The sequence below is a fragment of the Amblyomma mixtum genome, chromosome 6 (assembly GCF_055824585.1).
Source record: "Amblyomma mixtum isolate Tamu chromosome 6, ASM5582458v1, whole genome shotgun sequence".
Lineage (NCBI taxonomy): Eukaryota > Metazoa > Arthropoda > Arachnida > Ixodida > Ixodidae > Amblyomma > Amblyomma mixtum.
Window position 1 is genome coordinate 45,063,569 of NC_143017.1, and position 19,907 is coordinate 45,083,475.

At 46.4% G+C, this 19,907-nt stretch overlaps 1 protein-coding gene across 1 annotated transcript; it reads left to right on the forward strand.

Annotated features, from left to right (window-relative positions):
• The first annotated feature begins 3,595 nt into the window (after positions 1-3,595).
• LOC149338949 (isoamyl acetate-hydrolyzing esterase 1 homolog) lies at positions 3,596-19,155 on the forward strand. The gene is made up of 6 exons (XM_089550381.1): positions 3,596-3,675; positions 10,205-10,257; positions 12,429-12,648; positions 14,265-14,352; positions 16,762-16,880; positions 18,925-19,155. The coding sequence occupies exons 1-6, from the start codon at positions 3,604-3,606 to the stop codon at positions 19,126-19,128; spliced, it is 756 nt and encodes a 251-aa protein (XP_089406507.1). The 5' UTR covers positions 3,596-3,603; the 3' UTR covers positions 19,129-19,155.
• The last annotated feature ends 752 nt before the right edge of the window (positions 19,156-19,907 follow it).

The following is a 19,907-nucleotide window of genomic DNA, read 5'->3' on the forward strand; positions in this document are numbered from 1 at the left end:
CACACGTACCTACCATATTACTGTATAAAGTCAGCAATAAAATTCTAATGAGGAAGGGTGTCCTCCAGGGTGACACGACCTCGCAAATGCTATTCACCGCCTGTTTAGAGGAGGTATTTCGAGTCCTGGTATGGAAATAGGGATAAGAGTCGATGGAGAACACCTAGTCTGCGATTCACTGGTGACATTGGTTGCTAAGGCATCAGGAGATAAAATGCAAAGCATGATCAATGAGTTACACAGGTAAGACAGAAGGTTTGGGCTAAAAATTAACATGCAGAAAACCAAAGTAATGATCAAGAGTCTCGCAAGGGAGCAGCAGTTCACAACTGGTAGCGAGATGCTGGAAGTGATGAAGGAACACGTTTAGTTCGGGTAGGTAGGGATCGTTGATCTGGATCATAAGAGGGAAATATATACAATATTAACAATGGAGTGGAGCGCTAACGGCTGGTTCTCTGAGATCATGAATGGTAGTCCCTAAAGAGAAAAGTATGCAACTGCTGTATCTTAGTTGTACTCGCATATGGGTCAGGAGTCAGAAACGTAGAGGGTAACGAAAAGCGTTCAGCTTAAGTTAAGGACATCGCCGCGAGCTATGAAAATAAAAATGACCAGAGTAACTGAAACGGGCAGAGTTGGCGAAGGAACAAACGCTTGTTAATGACATCCTAGTCGAGATCACTAGGAATAAATCGGCTTGGGCAGGGCATGTAATGCTAAGTCAAGATAACCGCTATTCCTTAAGGGTAACGGAGTGGATTCCAAGAGAAGGCAAGCGTAGCAGGGGGCGGCAGGAAATTACGTGAGCAGATGGGATTAAAAAATATGGAGGGTATGGTGTTCGCAGCTTCCAAAGAAGAGGGTTAATTGGAGTGACATCGGTGAGGCCTTTGCTCTTTTTGTCAGGCTGATGGTGGTGATGATGAAAGGTGTCGTAGACATGGGTCTGAAATACGCCTTCAGGAAAGGTTGTCGCAGAGTACATATACTTGGAGAAAAAAAAAGGCTTTTTATTTTGAAGCTGTACCTAACTATAGACGCGTATAACTCAAGGACGCAGCAGCTTTTCCCCGTCGAAGGATCCCCTTCCAGCCAATGGCGTCGGTCGATTCTCATGACCCTGCGAGCGTTACAGTGTAGGAAGCGGAAAATGAAAGGGGATAGTTACCTCCGGGCGGTGTCGTGCCAAAGTACATACACCAAAATACATGTGCTTCTGAGAAGCATCCACGGAAAGGAACCCCTCCAGCGCACGTTACTACCCGAAATAGCAAAAATTTGTCGGGCCACAGCGATGAGGGTGATCGCGTTTTGGAAATTCTAGAAACTGATATGGTTTTCACTCACGACATGCTGGAAATCTCAAATTCCAGCCAGGTGCCTATCGGTAACAGTTAAAAGCTGAACTATTAGAATTTAGTTAATCCTTTCACTTGTTAAATGATTCCCCAGTTTTTGACGCCCACCAACACTTATCACTATCCCCCAAAAGCTTCCCTTTATTTCAAAAGCTCTATTTTTAAAAGTTAAGTGGCGGTTTCTCTGAAACACCTGGTACACATCGGGTGCTTCAGAGAAGCCAGTGAGTAATTTTTAAAAAAACAGGCTGTTTTAAATATGAAGATGGCTTTTGTGGATGAATAGTACCAGAGCTGGTGGACACCAGAGAACAGGTGAATAAAGCTAACTAGTTAGGCACTTCCCTAGTTTCTGATAGTTAACATTTTAACTGTAATTAATATTTTAAACACAGTAACCGGTGGGGCTTCTGAGACACAGGTTGTTCAGGCTTTCTGTCGACAAATAAGCTGATTAGTAGTATCAGGGTGGGCGGGTGGCAACTGCATTGAATTTATTTGAAATAATTTCATTGCCACCTGCCAAGGCGGGCAACCTGCTCATCATGGCATGCTTTTCCGTGGCACGGACGCATGATTGCCGGCGTTTCTTGTGAATGGCACGTCTAGTGCTAGCGGATTAATAAATGTATTGTATTCACTATCGCAGAGATGCAGTGCTAGATTTCGCGTCACTATTTCCAGAGTATGTACAGCGCTTCATAACAGTGCTCTTTCAGCGAAAGATCCGTGGTCGGCGTTCGTGTGTGCGAAGGGAAGGCTCCACCATGCTGGCACCCTCAAATGGATGCACATCCGGGAAACCAGCCCTAAAAACTCATTTTCTACCTTTGTGAAGCCACCTACCCGGAAAGCACCTGCCCACTCTCAATATGCATTCTCTCACCTGAAGAACACGGTGCAGTGTAACGAAAAACGACTGTGAACTCAAATTCGAAGACTCAAAGGCTAGGCGATAAATGTAAAAGCGAAATGTTTGACCTATACTGCTCCCGCAGATTAGTCGCATCACATTGTATGATAGCCCGGGCATTTTTAACGCGACACAGTTAAGGGTCCCGCTCCGCGGAAAACACGACGTCGTCGTTTTTGCCGGCTTGAGCGAAAAAGCCCCAGAGAAATCCCCCGATGGCGACCTTGTGACGGCATCGCAACATCCCCATCATATTTTGAGCGATCTGCTTTCCGTGCCAGGTGAGCGTTAAATTAATGAGTGGTCACTGATCCGCCAAAGGGCACTAGGCAATGAATTGTGCGTCTTTAATTAGATCAAGGGGCAGTGCCATCAAGTAAGGGCGAAGCCGATATAATATATTGTTACTGAGTAGGACGGCGTTTCCGTTTTACTCTCTTCATCTCATCATTGTATGTTTAGTTTGATAAGTTATCTCATAGCCTGCCGCAGTTTTTCTTCCCTCTTTGCTCCGTGCTCACGCATGAAGATAATTCATGCGTTCACTAAGTGAGATCAGTTCATTCAGGCCAGCCAGAAATAATGAAATGTCTGGCTCTCAAAGCTATCCAATTCGTTATCTCTCTACATAGATAATGAATCACCGCTTACTAATGGCGACAACACTTTTTTGCTGGCGGAAGGTAGGACTTTTGGAGCCAGTCCAATATTCAGAGCGATCCGATAACTCACTCGTAAGCTCTGGGGCACGGTCTGCTCTGATGTGACGAAGATCACGTATTTCCCGGAAAAAACCAACAAGCACGCGAGCAATAATTCTCTACTCTTTAGCACGCGGGATTGGGTAAAGTTCAGCAGGAAGTGTCTGGTTATGTGCAGCGAAGAAAAAAGTAATAAATGAGGCAGTGAGTGTAGTACGGCACCGGTATCTCCCACAATTAGCAATTAATTTCAGCCACAGCGGTTTGCAGTTAATATTGCCGTTAATATTGCAGTTAATATTGACAATATCGAGTGCCTACTTGGCTGTGCCGAGAGAAAAAGAGCAGCCACAGATTATGGGGGTCGTGTTTTGTTTGCATTGTTCATTGTCGATTTGTGCGGACGTGCACCGAGCGAGGCGGGAAGCCACGGGCATTGTTCACGGGAGAGTAAGTTATAGGATACATGGGCTCATGAATCACGGCTATCAACTCGAAGCTCTCAGTGGGTACTGTTAAAGAGTCGCGGCAGTAATGTGGATAAAGAAAGTGATTGCATTCAGATAGCTCAATGTCCGCACTCGTCATAGTCGCGAGCAGCATTCCACGCTCAAGCGGACTGCGGATCATGTCGACTGTGCGAGCTTCTCCCCGTGTTTTCTGGCCTCGTATCTACCTGCTGGGCGACACACTGACGCAGGTACAATGCATGTTTTTCTTTGGCCCCATGTACCAGCGGCTTAGGGTGTAGTCATTTGGAATTTTTGCTTTTCTTTACACATAGCAATTGGCGGTGATTCGGACGCTTATGCTAAATGTTAGGACTGATGTTACAGATGTGGCGCCACACCATATGTGACTTGTATCGACTGGAGAAGTGTAGGTCTTGCCACACACGTGCGTCTCAAGTACACCTTCATGGAAGCCTATCGTAGGGCTCACACACTTGAAAACAAAAAGTGTTAAAAAGACTTTTTTCTTTAAACAGAACGATCACTAGGAGCGGATAGCTTTTCCACCATTAAGGCGTATACTAGCATTCTTCGTCTTTCTAACACCTTCAATGGGATCTCGTCTGAAAATGTTTGCTTCTTCGAAAGCGCGAGCTCCGCCAGCCCCTGTGATGATTAGGGAAGTATAAAATTATCTGAGTTGAGCATTGCCCTCTAGAGCAAGTTTGCAAAACAAGCCTGACGATATAGCAGTGCACAATATAGGCGTTTCAATAAAGACTATCGAAAATTTTCAAAAAGTGGCTTTTTGGTGTAAAAATATAGCTTTTTCGGTCTAGTATTACCAGTATTGAAGGACACCGTAAAGCCGGCGAATTGTATTAAGTAGTTGACAAATTTCTGATAATGAACTTTTTAACTACCACAGGTAGGCAACTGGTTGCAATTAGATATTTCTAGACGGCCGTTAGTAGTAGCCGTATCAGTTTTTAGTATTTCGAAAAAGCGGTTATTCTGACCGCTGTGGCTCGACAAAATTTGGCTGCATCATGCGAAAATACATTCGCTTTCGAAAGCATACAAGCAAAGCAACCAGTCCAGTGCACAAAACTCTTCGAAGAGCCCAATTTTCTCGAGCTGCAGCCCCAAGGGCTGTCGCTTTTTGAAAATTCTATAAACTGATATGGCAACGAACCTGTCACTACCGCCACTTAGCTTAAAACACGGTTGAGGTTTCCACTGTTCCAAGAGGGCAGTTATGCGCCTTTCCTCTGGTTCAGGTGTCCACCTAGATGTGGACACCTCGCCCTCACCTCACGCTACGTATATCCTGGCATAGCAGAGCTAAGCCACTGGCAATTTTTTTAATTATTAAAACTAGTTAACCAGCTTACTATTTAAGACGGTCACACGAGTTTTATGGCGTCCGCCAACTCCGGTACTGCGCTGCAAAAGCTTCATTTTTACCCCAAAAAGCCTGTTTTTGAAAATTTTTGAGAATGTTCGCTGAAACGTCCGGAGCGCCAGCATTCGTGCCCGGAGGAGGAGCCGTAATTGGTAAATTGATTTTTGAGGAAAGGAAATGGCGCAGTATCTGTCTCAGTTACCTCGGTGGACTCCGGAACCGCGCCGTAAGGGAAGGGAGGAAGGTGGGAGTGAAAGAAGAAAGAGAGAAAGAGGTGCCGTAGTGGAGGTCTCCGGAATAATATCGACCACCTGGGGATCTTTAACGTGCACTGACATCGCACAGCACACGGGCGCCTCTTGCGTTTCGCCTCCATTGAAACGCGCCCGCCGCGGTCGGGTTCGAACCCGGGTACTCAATGTTGGAGGAGTTCGGTACGTTACAAAACCACGGACCGCAGTGCGGGCGGGTCGGGCAACCGCATGCATTCAGCCGGGCTTGCGCTTAACCTAGTCCGAGCAGTAATGGTATTTCAGCCGACCGCAAGAGCTTGCGCCTTCACAGCGATATATGGGTTTGTCACGGGCTGCTGCCGTGGCGATATAAACACGGGAAAAGTGGCCATTCTTAACTTGTTTTCTCTTTGTTCCTTCCGGTGTACTGCGAAACAGTGTTCAAGGGCCCGACTCGCCGTATTCGTGTCACGGTGCCATAAGCTGTGTCCTCAGATGTGGTGGCCAGCTGCGACTCAAAGCGTCGTTGGACTAGATGTGAAAGTAGTTAGGCGTTCATTGCTGCAGAAATGAGCTCAGCTTGGCGACTGTGTTCCTTCATGTAAACTGCACAGACGGGTTTATAGTATCAAGAGTGATTTGATTTGATTTATTTGGGTTTTACGTCCCAAAGCACTCGGGCTATGTGGGACGCCGTAGTGAAGGGCTCCGGAAATTTCGACCACCTGGGGTTCTTGCACTGACATCGCACAGTACACGGGCTTCTAGAATTTCGCCTCCATCGAAATTCCGCCGCCGCGGCCAGGATCGAACCCGCGTCTTTCGGGCCAGCAGCCGAGCGCCATAACCACTGAGCCACCGCGGCGGGTCCAGTATCAAGAGTCACGGACGTGCATCAGTTATGGGGCAATCACTCGACTCCCGAAAGCGACGTGGAAATTGCCGCAGTAGCAGACGCGTTCAGAGTCAGTGACCAAAAAAATAAAGGGCGATCAATTGGATTGACGCAGAGCATATGCGATAGCATTTTTCTTGCACTCACCAATTCATTCCATTACTGATTACATTACAATTCAATACTCCTCTTGATTGTATTCAAATTCTGCTACAGGGGGAGAAAAAGGGAGGGAGTCCACTCTCTCGATATGTAGCGAAATCTTTCTTTTGTAGTGTTTCCATCGCTCCCATCGAGAAGTTAAGACTGCCATAAAAAACCAATGGGGACCGCTTTTGACAACAGCAAAAGAAAAAGAAAAAAGTGAACAGCCTAAAAAATACAACCTTGTAGAAGGGAGATCTGTGGATATATTGTCTGTTGTAGTGAAATTTTGCAACGAAAAAATGGCGTTCATAAACTCTTTCCCGTTCAAAAATGCTTTTGTCCAGAATTATTGAGTGTGAATAAAGCCATTTGAAGGGCAGTATCCTATAAAATAACATCAACAAAATCAATGTGCACAAAATCCTTTTTAATTGCAATTTTCAGTGTTCATTAAGGTGTGTGGCGTAAACGTTCAAAGCAGCATTCAATTCGTGTTGCAAAGGATAGGGCGATATACTCCTTCATTATGAAAGCGTTTCCAATATTTAGAGGGATATAAAGCATATGCATTTGTCAAATCACTGCCACGTGCATGTTGATCATAACTTTTCTTTACCAGAATACAAGTAATTCTTTTAGCATTTTGCACAGTACAGTGAACACGAAGCACAATGATCTGGTCCCTCAGAATTTGAAATGAAATTAATCGAGTTCACGATGAAACATATGCTTTCGTAGAAACTGCCAAGTTATGACCCGAAAGTCGCATCTGACATGTTATCAGACATCTTTCTGGCTAGTATAGGCACTGAGTGAGAACGTCGTGACACAGTACCGAAGCGACTGTAACATCCTACCGTTGGAGAGTGATGCCAGCGGCGCAGTTCTCACTTTGACATTCTCTTAATTAGCACCAGTGCTGTCTTAAATGATAAAAAGACCACTGACTTATTCCCAAATTATTCTCCTCCTATCTGTCTCGTCCTCATGGAAGTTTTAAAGTTTCATTTAGATCCCCCAGATGATGCAGCTGGCACATCGTTTTAGACCGCTATCGAGCCCTGCATTCGTGACCTATGTCAATTTGCCTTGGAACGGGCGTAGCAGCCTTTGCTGCTCTTGCAAATGATCGTAGGGTGCCTCGATGCAGCTTCCTTTCCTGGATCGAGGTACCCTAACATGATCACGATGCCAGTGCCTCTGCGAGGACACTATGCGAAACACTCCCTGCGGTGTGAAGCAAGTCGAGCAACTTCTGTCCTGGCTAATTAGAGAAACCTCCGCTGAAGCCGTAACTGGTCCGACGTGCGCTATGAACCTAACTGAAGGAGGAACTGGCGATAGCGCCTGTAATAAAAAGCGAGACCTAAATGCAAGTTGTTTCTGAAAGGAGAAATACCTCTTTTATAATTTTCACTCGCGCGGCCGTTATAACCGCCGCGCATTGTTTGCGTGTTTTCCGAGCTCAGTCACTCGTGTTATCAGCGTTATCTGGAGTGCTGTCAGCTGCTTTGCGGCGCCAGTCACAGACACTTTGGCGTCGTGCTCCTTCGTGTGTTACTGATGTCGGTGCTGCGACAGATGCGGTAATGTTTGGTTTTGTGGCGGCGAACAAGGAAATTGCGAAGATTGCAGCGAGACGCGCACAGATACGACGAGAACCGCTACTGCATGCGCTCGCTTTTGTCGGGAGCCACCGCTTCATGTGGCGTCGTGTATCATGAACTATGATTTAGACACTGCTGTCGACGAAACAGTCATCATCGCGTTTGGTCCACAGAAGAGTCGGCACATCATGGGAAATGATTATGCAACTGTATGTTAACTAAATTCTATTGTAGTGCATATTAGCGTCGACAGCGAAGGCCATTGCGTGATAGTGGTTTGCTTGGTTTGGTTTGGTTTATGGGGGTTTAACGTCCCAAAGCGACTCAGGCTATGAGGGACGCCGTAGTGAAGGGCTCCGGAAATTTCGACCACCTGGGGTTCTTTAACGTGCACTGACATCGCACAGTACACGGGCCTCTAGAATTGCGCCTCCATCGAAATTCAACCGCCGCGGCCGGGATCGAACCCGCGTCTTCCGGGACAGCAGCCGAGCGCCGTAACCACTGAGCCACCGCGGCTGGTGATAGTGGTTTGAATTCACGCGGTTACATAAATTTTAAACAATTTAAAAGAAAACCATATTGGGCTTGTAGGATCGGATTCATGATACTAAATTAGCGCTCACGTCGTCCTTCGTTCGGTGTCATGTTTCCTTCCTCTAAATTAGTGTCACTAAAACATTTTTTTGCAATTACGTACGATCGTAGGGTACATCGTGCATGCATAAATTGCGCGCCCTCACTGTGCACAGAACCACCCTTCTGTATTGCGGGAACAGTATGTATGGAATGATCGCACATGTACTGTCTGAAAAATGCACAAAGTGATGCACTGAAAGTATCAGCTGGGCCGTTTGAGAGAAGCTTAACTATTTGTTTGGTGCGTCTACACACATTATCTGTTGGTTTATTTGTTTATTGGTGTTTAACGTCCCAAAGCGACTCAGGCTATGAGGGACGCCGTAGTGAAGGGCTCCGGAAATTTCGACCACCTGGGGTTCTTTAACGTGCACTGACATCGCACAGTACACGGGCCTCTAGAATTGCGCCTCCATCGAAATTCAGCCGCCGCGGCCGGGATCGAACCCGCGTCTTCCGGACCAGCAGCCGAGCGCCGTAATCACTGAGCCAACGAGGCGGGTTACTCAATATCTGTATTTTACGGAAGGCGGTAACATAGATATATGATATATTTTGAGAAATATCTAATTTAGACTGAAAGTACCGCGAAGGATATTGTTGTGAACGCTCTGCCTTCACTACGGCGAAAGCCAAGCGCATGCTCCTCACGCTTTCCCCCGTCTCTTCCTCCTCTTACCCTCGCCCGGTCACTCTATATAAGCTGGCTGATCGGGATGAATAAACACTCTTTCTATCCCGAGCGTCCGTTTGTGTTCCATGGAAGCACGGCACGCGCAATGCGCGTACTAGCTTTGTAACAGATATATATGTAAAAAAAATAATTGAAAATATTCTGTTCCTTTTCCGTACATTGGCACAGCGCTGAAGCTACCGTTGATGACCAGCAGCGCAATCAGATTTAACATTCCACAGCAGCAAAGAAATGGTGCACGAAAACTGGAATAAAGGGCGGCGAGTGGCGGCACGCAAAGCAGGCGGACAACGGTACATCCGCCCGCCTCCCCTAGCGGGCCCGATTTGGGACCAGTCCGACGGGGCCCCGAAATAGTGGCTCCACCTAGTATTGTGAGGGGAAGGAGCCAATAGGACCCGACCCCAATCACCCCTCTGTAATTATTAAATCCCTGATAAATGTTTTTCACCACCACCGTTGAACGGTGCTTGAAGGCTGCATAAAAGCGCCATCGGACAGCACTATGCACATTGCCTAATTTAATGTGCTGCTCCTGAAACATTATTACAAAAAAAAATTACGTAGTTGAGGCGGGCCAGGTAGTGCGCTTTTCGCAACCGGACGTCTACGAGCACTTTCTGTCCGCTGCCACCTTCTCGAATAACGACGCGAACCAAGGTCGCCAAGCTCGGTTCAAGATAACCGCTGTTAGCGGCGTAGCCGCAGTTTGGTCCGCCGTGTGTATTGCAGTAACCGCAGTTAGCAAAAACCGCGGTTACCTTCACCGGGGTTAAGCGCAACCGTGTGGCAATTAAGGGTAATCGTCCCTGGGAACGGATTGTTGAAAGAGGCAGTAAACTGCTTAAATATAATATTCTTGCAGGCTAGTTGGCTCATTTTGAACGATTAATGTTATGCATGAGTAATCCATAACATCCTTACTGCGTGTTTGATTGACAGCTACGTGTTATTTATAGGGGAATTATTTATAATGCGTGCACGTCTCTGCACTCCTTTGTTGAGATGTTTTTATTCCACTCTGGATTCTGCGCGTACCTGCAACTTTTTGTTCGTAGACCTAAATCTTCCCAATGAGCGCTAATGTCGAGCCTTTGTTCTTTATGTTTAAAGATGCCGGCTATGAAGAATACGTGTTTTTTTTTTTTCCTTTTCAGTTCTCTTTCAGAATGTGTGCGTGGGGGCAAATCATCGCGGAGTCGTATTCGAGGTACGTTTACGCCTATGTTTTAACATTGAAATGTCGTTGAAAAGGGCCTCATTTTAAGGCATTTCATTTAGCTGCTTTAAACATCTTATGACAGAACAACAGAAGCTCCTCGGCGTATAGCTTTGGTGTATTTTTCTTTAGCATGAAATATTTTGAGCTTCCGTTGTCGGTGCGCCTCGAATGACGTTGGCAGGAGACTGAAGGGAGAACGGAGGCAAACCGAACCGGACTGTCGCAAATGCTGGCGCACATGGAGGAACCGAATGGTGAAACTTCCACTCATCTTCTGCTGCCTATGTGTTCCGAGGGTACCAGAGAAGTGCATGCGCTAAAAGCAACGAGGGCAACTCGTCTCGAGCGGAGGCGCAGACTCAGAAGCAGCCTGTCTAGTGCGAAGCCATGGCCCCATCCTTCGCTTCTGTCCCGTCGTCTCTACCCCATTTTTCAGAAGAATAGCGGATCGGGCTAGTTGGTGCAGTTTTGACATTTTTCGAAGCGCTAAAACAACAAGGACGCAGAGGGAACAGACAGGGACGAGCGCTTTTGGGCCAAGGGCCAGGACGTTCTTGATGTCTTCTGGCAAAGGCAATCCCTCCGGGTTATGCAGAGTGCCCTTCGCTTGTGCTCGGGCGGCGACCTGCGATCGTAGAATCTTCAGTTGCTGCTGGCAAATGGCCTCGGTACCTCGAGAAGCCAGGCGCTGGTATTACCGTAGAAGGCATGCAGATGTTGACGAATCCGCTGGGTCATGCAGCTGCATGGCCAGGTGGCTTCTGTACAGCCGAGCTTGTCGCTGACATTCTACCCGCAGGATCTTGCATGTCCTTCCGGAGTGCCCAACAGAAGGAACAAAGCCTCCGAGCACGGTGATGACGTCCTGGGCGCTCGTCCCTGTCTGTTCCCTCTGCGTCCTTGTTTTTTTAGCGCTTCGAAAAATACCCCATTTTTCCTCTGAACGTCTTTTTAGCGCACAGCCTATCAAATATGAATATGTACCAACTAGCCCGTTAGAAAGCCTTAATTAAGCACACCCTTCGGCGCGGCGTGGAACCCGTTGTAAACAGTCGGGGTGGCGAAATGCAGTGGTCCTGAACGTTGCACCCTGCCGACCGTGTGACGAAGCGGACAGATGGCTCTGGTTGGCCAAGATAAGACCTTGCCTTGAAACGAAGTTCAGTCTCTGGAGCGTCCTAGGTCAAAGTCTCTGGAACGTCCGATGTATGGCAAAGAATTTCATATTTACGTTCACACTCAACCACGACAGGAAGTGCTTGTTTTATGACTTTCTTAGAAATTTACTACCTCTATTTCGCAATCATTGTGAAGGATATCAGAATATTATAAGAAGAAATCCTGAAGCCAGAGCTGCTAGCTGCTGGCGGAACGCGCAGCAAGACAACCAACGCAAGACTTTGTCCCTCTCGCTTGCGGCCAGCGTGGTCATATTGGTATATGCTAAGCAACGTTTGTGGGCCGCAAGCTATTTTTGAATTGAAATGTGCAGTGATAATCCATGACATGTGCCTATGACGATGAGCGCACGCCCAATACGACACCCTCTAGGTGCATGCAGTATGCAGCCAATCACAGTGGATTCTTATTCGAGCAGAACACTGCCACTATGTGAGGCATTTTCACCTAGAATGAATTCTTTTTCACTATAGAACATTGTACGCCACATAACAGCGGTCGGATTCCCTGTCCTATCTGATAATCTTCACTTTCCTGGCATCGACTGACGCTCTCGGCGCGGTGAGATCTGTCATACGCCTGTACCCCCACCCTCTCATACTCGTAGGTCCTTGAATCTTTCAGCAAAGCCCACTTCATGCGCTGCTCAAACACACTTCCTCCTTACAAACACCTTGCCAACCACATTCGACATCGATCAGGTCGCCTAGCTTGGTGTCATTGCGATGGGTGCCTTGACAGCCATCATCTTCCATGGTACTGTCCGCACTTTGCGTCCCTTCCGACCGCCATTTGTCCAGACTCCTTCCCACTAGTGGCAAGGCTGCGGATCCGTCCGCACCCGCGCCCGCGCCCAGCATACGCGCCCTGATGCGCCTCTCTTGAGAGCTGGGCATATCGGGAACTGTGCTCCCGCCTTAAGCTGCTACAGTCCTTGCTCGCTCAGGAGATAAGTTCCTCTTCTGCCTTACGCTGCGCAGGCGGTGCGACGTGGTTGCCCGCGGCCTCTGCGGCTACAGCACGCGAGCTTGGAGGCACACGCTTCCCCTGGTGCTGGGCCCCGAAGACGCCGCCTACGCGGCCGCCGTGGTCCTCATGCTCGGCACCAGTGACAGCGCCGAGCCGCGAGACCCCGAGGGGTCGCACGTACCGCTGGAGGAGTACGCCGAGAACCTGGAGCGCATGCTCGACTACCTGAAGGTCAGCACCTCCTGATGCTGTCGCGTATCGTATTTCCACTTGCCTTGTAGGAAAATTGGGAAGGAATTCATATACATGATGCATTGTTACACTCTGAATATTATTGGCGTTTTCAGCACCCTCTTAGCAGAAAAAAAAAATAGCCCGTGCAAATCTGCCTTAACGCCTGTTGTAGTCACTGAGCGGCTCTATGGCAGCCTGCTGCTGGACGCGAGTCCATGGTTTTTTTTTCGCACTTTTGGATGCCACATTTCAAGCAAGAGAAAAAAAAACTGCTGCTTTTTCGTCAATGCAACTAAAATTTCACGATTGATACAGAATTCTTAACAGTCAGAGTTTGTCGTCCAGTACATCAACGCCGGATTGTTCCCCTCCAAAGTGTAATGAAGGGGCCCAAATAAATTAAACACAAGACTGTAGTTCTGCCTTTGCGGGGGCATGGAACTTATAGCTAACATTTCTGCAGCTACAAAAGCCAATCGCTTGCACCTGTCCTTTGCTCGAGCGGCTTGAGGCATAATTTGCATAATATCGCATGTGCAATATAGCCTCAATTGCGAAAATTCTGATCTGCTGATATTGTGATCACACAAAACTTCCCAGCAAATGTTTTATTTTATTCAACACAAACAAGTGAACAAGGAAGTGGGGGGAGGCTTAACCGACATTTCGACAAGAGGTGTTTATTAACTTCTTCCGTACACAGACAAGCCACCTCGTCGAATGGTTAGTTAAGCACCACGAGGCTCCCCCTCCCTTGTTCCCTTTGTGTGGTGGAGAAAACCATCTTCCTTCCTTCTCTCTACCGCCTATTTCTATGCAGTATATTTCAAATCATGCCAAAATACAGCGGCCCTACATATCAACCATTTCCGAGCAAAAAAATTATTTTAAACACGCGATTTTGGTTTGCCTGCTGGTGCATGCGTGCTCAGGAAGCACGGTTATGATAAAGCTACGCAGTACATGAGACGTTTTTTAGGAATTTCATGAAACTATCCCGCTTTGCTAGGCCGCTACATGTCCTACTAAGTTGCTCGCACATGTTTGTTGCTGCTATGATGGTCTGTCGCACATGTTTGTTGCTGCTATGATGGTCTGTGCTAACATTCACCATGTAAACTGGACGGCCTTGCGGGCCTCACTTCAGCCGGCTTTAAAACTGCTTTCTCAAAATAATGCTGGGACTAGAAGATCGAGTTGCCTAAACTGCCTTTAAGGCCTTGCATTTCACAATGCGGAGAAGGCCAGAAAGTACGTTTGGTCTGGTGCAATGCTTACTTTCTCTTTAGAATCATCGTCGTTAACCGTTTTGCAGCCGGTACGTAAAGCTTAGCGTGTCATAACTCCATGAGCGTTTATAATAGAGTGCTTCTTGTCGGGCTAGTTGGTTAAAGTTCATGTTGTTTTTCAATTGACACGACGACACACAACACAAGGAAGACGGTATGTCGTCGCTTTCCTTTTGCGATGTCTCCTCGCGGGGACTGTAATACAAAATGTGCTCAGAGCAGCCTCTTGATTGCAGATGAAGTGTTTTAGGGATAAATAGTCCTCCTTAGACAAACCAATTTATTTCGACATTACCGGAGTCTATAGGTTGCAATCCTTTCCAGGGCTGCGGTATCACTGAGGACAAGGTTATCCTTGTGACGCCTCCTCCCATCGATGAGCAGCTGTGGTTGGCGAACACCAAGAGACAAGGTACAAGTGACTCCTGTTATATTTTCTGCTGTGATGAACAGTACCTACTGTTTCAGCATGTTTTCGTCATTGAGCAGGGACATGTTGTTAAGTGATCGGATCAAAAGGCGACAAATCCAGAAATAAACCAGAAATGTTCTCTTAACAGTGAGCGCATTTCGAGCACTGGTGCTCTAGTCTCTCGAGAATAATTAGAGCCGGTGCTACGCCTTAAACCCTTAGTGAAACAGATTTATGGGCAGCTCTTTGGGGGAGAACGGAGGGGGGTCCTTTAGTGCAATGCATACCCTATTCTTTTTTTAATGCGTTATCATTAGAACGCTCGTGTCGGAAAATCCGTCCCTCAGTCCGTCTGAAGCCTCGGTTGGCAATGGACAGGTGGAGGGAGAAAAATTACACGCTGCATTTTCAGGAGAGAAGATAGAAAAGACCAAGGGAGGGTGGGGCATCACGGGTAGCGAGAGGGACACTGTGGGCACCAATCGAAGTAGAGGGGTGGGTAAGATGGCGCGTGACGCTGTGATTGATGGACAAGGTCACGCAACCCGCTCGCACGGTCCAAACCCTTCTGCGACAGCGGCGGCTCCGTCCAAGGGCAGCTATAATGCTAACGCAAACTGTGCATCAACCGAATTGGTCGTCTGTGATTTTTCCGTCACAAAAAAAAAAAAATCTGAAAATGTGGTTGTCACGACAATTATTTCGCTCAAGTAGGCCGTTCACAATCCTCCTGCTCGTTGGTCTACCCATCTCACCTTGTATACCTTGTAACACCCCGTCTTTTAAAGTTTTACTTTGAAGTGTTTCCATCGATCGCATCGGATAGTTAAGACTGCTTTAGAAAACCAATGGGGGACGCTTTTGGCGACTGCAAAAACGCCAATAGAAAAACAAATTCAAGACTGCTGTCGGGTGATCTGAAGATATATTGATTGTTATAGTGAAATCTTACTTTACATGAAAAAAGTGCACTGATTACGGTTTCCCGGTCAAAAATGCTTTTATCCAGAATTGTAGAGTATGGGTATCGCAGATTTAAATAGACGTTGGAACAGGCACCCTTTTCAGTCACGAAATCATTGAAGATGTGGTAAGCGCTACACGACACTCGTTGCACGGCCCTCTAACAGCTTCGGTTACAGTGGGACGGACTTTGCACGTTACGACATTTTGATGGTTTATTGTCCCATGATGCGCGAAGTATTCGGTACTTGACTGGCGATCCAATACACCTTTGCCGCTTGCTGAGACACTGTGTCCCATGCGAGAGAATTTTTAAGCCGTTTGAAGCCCTCTTTGATGCTTTTTTTCTTCGATGCTTCTTGCGCCAAGTACGAGTGTGAGAAGAAATGAGAAAAAAGCATCCCTTCCTTAAAATGCGAAAAGTGGTAACACAGTGGCTTCTGCAGAGCTGCAAAAAATGCAACTAAGAAATAAAAACAAGGGAGAAATATACTGAAGTAAAAATATTAGCGTCGCTGAAATTTCGAATCAAATGCTCAGGGGGCAACTATAAAGGGCAGGGGGAAACTATATATCTTTGTCTTCCGTCCCTTTCGCGCTGTTTTTTCCACCCAAAATGAACGTATACCAACTCTCCCAACTTTCCATTCTACTATAAAGGAACCCTGAAATGATTTCGATGCGCATATTTTAATGCATCAATCTGTGAGGTTGTCTTTGTGGGTATTCGGGTCAAATTTGAAAGCTCTGCGGGGAACCTATAGTTTACAAACAATTTTAAAAAATCGCTGCTCGAAGCAGCTCGCAACTGATTAGGGCGACACACCCTACCACGCGTCCCCTACCCCGAATCCCCGATGACGTCAGTGGGCAGAAGAGCCAGCCTTCAAGCTCGCCCGGTCTGCCCAGTGACGTCATTGGGGAAGAGGACGCGCGGTGAGGTGTGTCGCCCTAGTCGTTGTAGCTACGGTGAGCAGCTATTTAAAAAAAAATACTTCTAAGATATAGGTTACACGCAGAGCTTTCAGATATGACTCGAATACCCACAAAGACCACTTGTATAGGTCTGTTGCACTGGAGCAGGCCTATCGAAATCATTTCATGGTACCTTTAAAGCGAGACGAAACGTCCACATCCTCAATAAAAGGTCGTTCACAACGAGCAGCTTGAAAACGTTTGTAAACGGTGGCGGTGCTTGATCGTGTAATGTCTTCCAAATAACGACAGACAACCCGGCCGGGTTTCTCCGGAGAATTCGCATAAAAACACATCATTTGGAGAGGAGGAGTACTCTCTAAACACCCAAGATTTTAGAACTTGCCAATGAAAACCGTTTGGCCTTATCGCAAAATAATGGTGAGCAATGAAATTCTCAGTACATGTTGACCGTATTGATGGCACTTAATGTGGGGGTTCTTTGTTTTTCCTGCCCTTGATTTCTTTCAGGTAAAGAGACGCACAGAACATTGGCGTCTGTCACGAAATACGCGAAAGAATGCGCCAACGTCGGCTCCCGCAGAGGCGTCAGGGTCGTCGATGCGCATTCGGACTTCCTGAAAGATGCGGTAAGAGATAGTTGCTTTTAGGGCTTGTGCTGGTCTTCGAAGTGTACTGTTGCAGGCACGATACTTCATCGGGCAGGCCACTCAGTGCTGACTAGACTTGGACAGTCACGCTACAAGGAGCCAATTACTGACGACAGCAGTAGCGTTTCATTACAAACTCTTTTGTTTTGACATGAAAGCGCTCCCGCAGTTTCCAGCACAGAAAAAGGCCTGCAAGCAGCATCGCTACGGGTTGTTCATAGTGCGAACTAAGGGCTGTGTGGCAGATTGCATCATGTTTCTGATATTCGTTCCTCATTGGTAATTTATTTATTATTACGTTCAGGGTATATACATTACAGAGGGCAGCGTATTAAATACAAAAAAATACGAGAAGATGCACAGAAAGAAATGTAAACATAATATAAACATATAAAATGCCCCTAATTATAATAATAATTAGTTTAAATATTTATAAATCAATAATTGTTATTATTTGTAATTATAAATATAATTTTATAACTATAATATAGTTATAGATATAATACAAACATATAAGAAGTAAGATGTAAATATGAGGTCAGGTGTACATTTACAAAACAATACTTATTTTTCTGTGCAAACACTGCATATAGGAAGAAATCATAATACAATATGCAGGCCTTGAATTCACAGTTGCATTTCAGTTACACAGCGTAGTGAAATAGAATATGTTCATGAACATACAAAAATGACTCAATTTTATGCAATAATAATGAATAATTGCATTCTCATCATTGCCCACGGCAGGCTGAAATAATCACGATTCACTGATTGTTGGTATAGGAGAGGGAGGGCTTTTCAAGCCTTTAAATGTGCGGGCTAGCATTGAAGCGGAGAAAGTTTTAGTATTGCATGGAATGATGGCAACTTTGTGAGTGTGGTCTGCGGGCAGTGAACCGTATGAAGGTGGAATGCGCTATCGCTGCGTTATCGCTGTAAAAAATCTTATGAAAGACATAACCTTGCGAGCTTTCGCTGAGGTGTATAGGTTCAGGTTAGACTTCACTGTAGATACACTCGCCGTGCGGTGATAATGAGAGAAGGTGAAATGAGCTACACTGTTTTGAATAATTTCTAGCTGATCAATGAGGTCACTAGTGCCTCGGTTCTAGACTGACGATGCTTACTCAGGCTGTACGAACGGGGAATTGTTTTGTAGTGAGCACAGCTCGGTGAAAGTTCCGTTTTAAGTAGCCTATAACATGTAGGAATTCTGTGTAAATTCACCAACTAAGGTTCGAAGTGATATGAATGTCTAGGTGCTTGTATGACGCTATAGGTTCGTGAGCATTGTTGTTAAATTGGCACTAAACAACACCTCTGGGGTAGGAAGTTGTCAGTTGATACACAGGCGGAAGAGATTAACGCGGGCAACGTAAATCAAGACTGCTTTATATTTGTTGCGATGTCGCAGATGTGTGAGGACTCGTTCGTGTTCCTCGCCGCATTAACGTAACGGTATAATTCTAAATGTGAAGGAAACCAGCAGTCATAGGAGAATTTATGAAAGCAAGCATGGCGGATGTTTACTTTCGTACTGATGATAATCTATGGGAATAATTAACGCAATCAACAAGTAAAGGTACACATAGAACAAATATAACCTCGCTTTCATGTTAGCAAAACGTACGCCGAACCGCAGTTGTACGCTAGAGTCTCAGTCGCAACACTTTTCTGTGCTTTTATGCGCATCTTTTTGCTTAAGTGCCTCTCCTCAGATGTAAAACGTACAGTCTTTGTCAAAAGTTTAGAGCCCAAGGGGTTCACTTCCAAGCTTTATATTGGGACTCCAGGAGCATTCATGGAAGTCCGACCTATTGCAGGAGGCAGTACCAGAAATCTTCTCCTGTCCAGGAAATTTGGAGCGCTAGAGATCCATTAAGAACAACACAGTGTAGCTCAAAAGAAAACCCCCTGGGCTCCAAACTTTTGACAAAGGCTGTACATCTGATTTATGACGTTGTAGAAGTTATCTTTGCGGCTTTCCAATGAACTCTCTTTCTTCGGCGCATGGCTACGTCAGCACTGGAGCAGGCTGCTGTCCGACGGCATCAACTTGTCCCCTGCCGGCTCGCATAAGCTCACCACATTGCTCCTGCCTGCAATCAAAGAAGTTGTTGGCAACGCGCCGCGGTTATTTCCGGATTTCGCCGACCTCGATCCCGCCAAGCCCGAAGACGGAATCTCTGCGTGGACCTCAGAAGCCTGCGGCTGTGCACGCCTATAGTTCCTCAATATGCTGCTTCTACCTGTACTGCCCTGGTGCAAAGTGGTGCTCCAAACCGTCTCTACATTTTTGTTCAGGAGAAATGTTGCTTTGTCAACTGCGGCTCAGCTTTCATTTCTTTATTCATTGAATTGAAGGAAAACAAGATCTGCATATATGGGAACTTTTAGCAGCCCTCATTTGAGCGAGCATGCCTTGTTTTAACAGGCTTGTGGCGGACAATAAAAATTTGGTACAAACATCGCCATCTCTTCATGGCGTGTCTGTTGCGTTGCGTCTTCAGAACCTTCCATGCTTATTACCAGGGCAACCTGGTAAGTGCTGCCCTGAAGGGCAGCACTTACCAGGCTTATGGGTAAGACCAGTACAGCTGCTTGATGTGTTCGTCCAAGCTCGTCGGGAAGACAAGACGGCGTCGGGATACACGAAACACGTTTGCCACTTTCCTGGCAACACCATGCCCATAAAATTATGAAATGTTACTGGCGCAGTCAGATGACCACTTCGCACTACTCTGAACTTGAAAAACCCATCCGAGCTGATGAATCTCACATTGTTTCGATCTTTGTCATCATTTTCACTCTGCTTGTGCCCGTTCTTGATGTCCATCAGCGAGAACCGCTTGCAGTGGCAGAGTCGATCGAGGGTGTCGCCGATCTTTGGGAAGTTGTAGAAGTCTTTATTCCTCATTTTGTTTGCTATAATCTACACAGAGCTCTAGACTTCCATCTTTCTTTTTGAAGCCGGCGACTAGTGCTGCTGAAGAGCTCTCCGAAGGT

Excerpts from the sequence above, each read along its gene's own strand:
- LOC149338949 (XM_089550381.1), top strand. The coding sequence starts at position 3,604 with ATGTCGACTGTGCGAGCTTCTCCCCGTGTTTTCTGGCCTCGTATCTAC. Across the intron at positions 10,258-12,428 it reads ATCGCGGAGTCGTATTCGAG|GCGGTGCGACGTGGTTGCCC; the intron begins GTACGTTTACGC and ends TACGCTGCGCAG. Across the intron at positions 12,649-14,264 it reads GCATGCTCGACTACCTGAAG|GGCTGCGGTATCACTGAGGA; the intron begins GTCAGCACCTCC and ends AATCCTTTCCAG.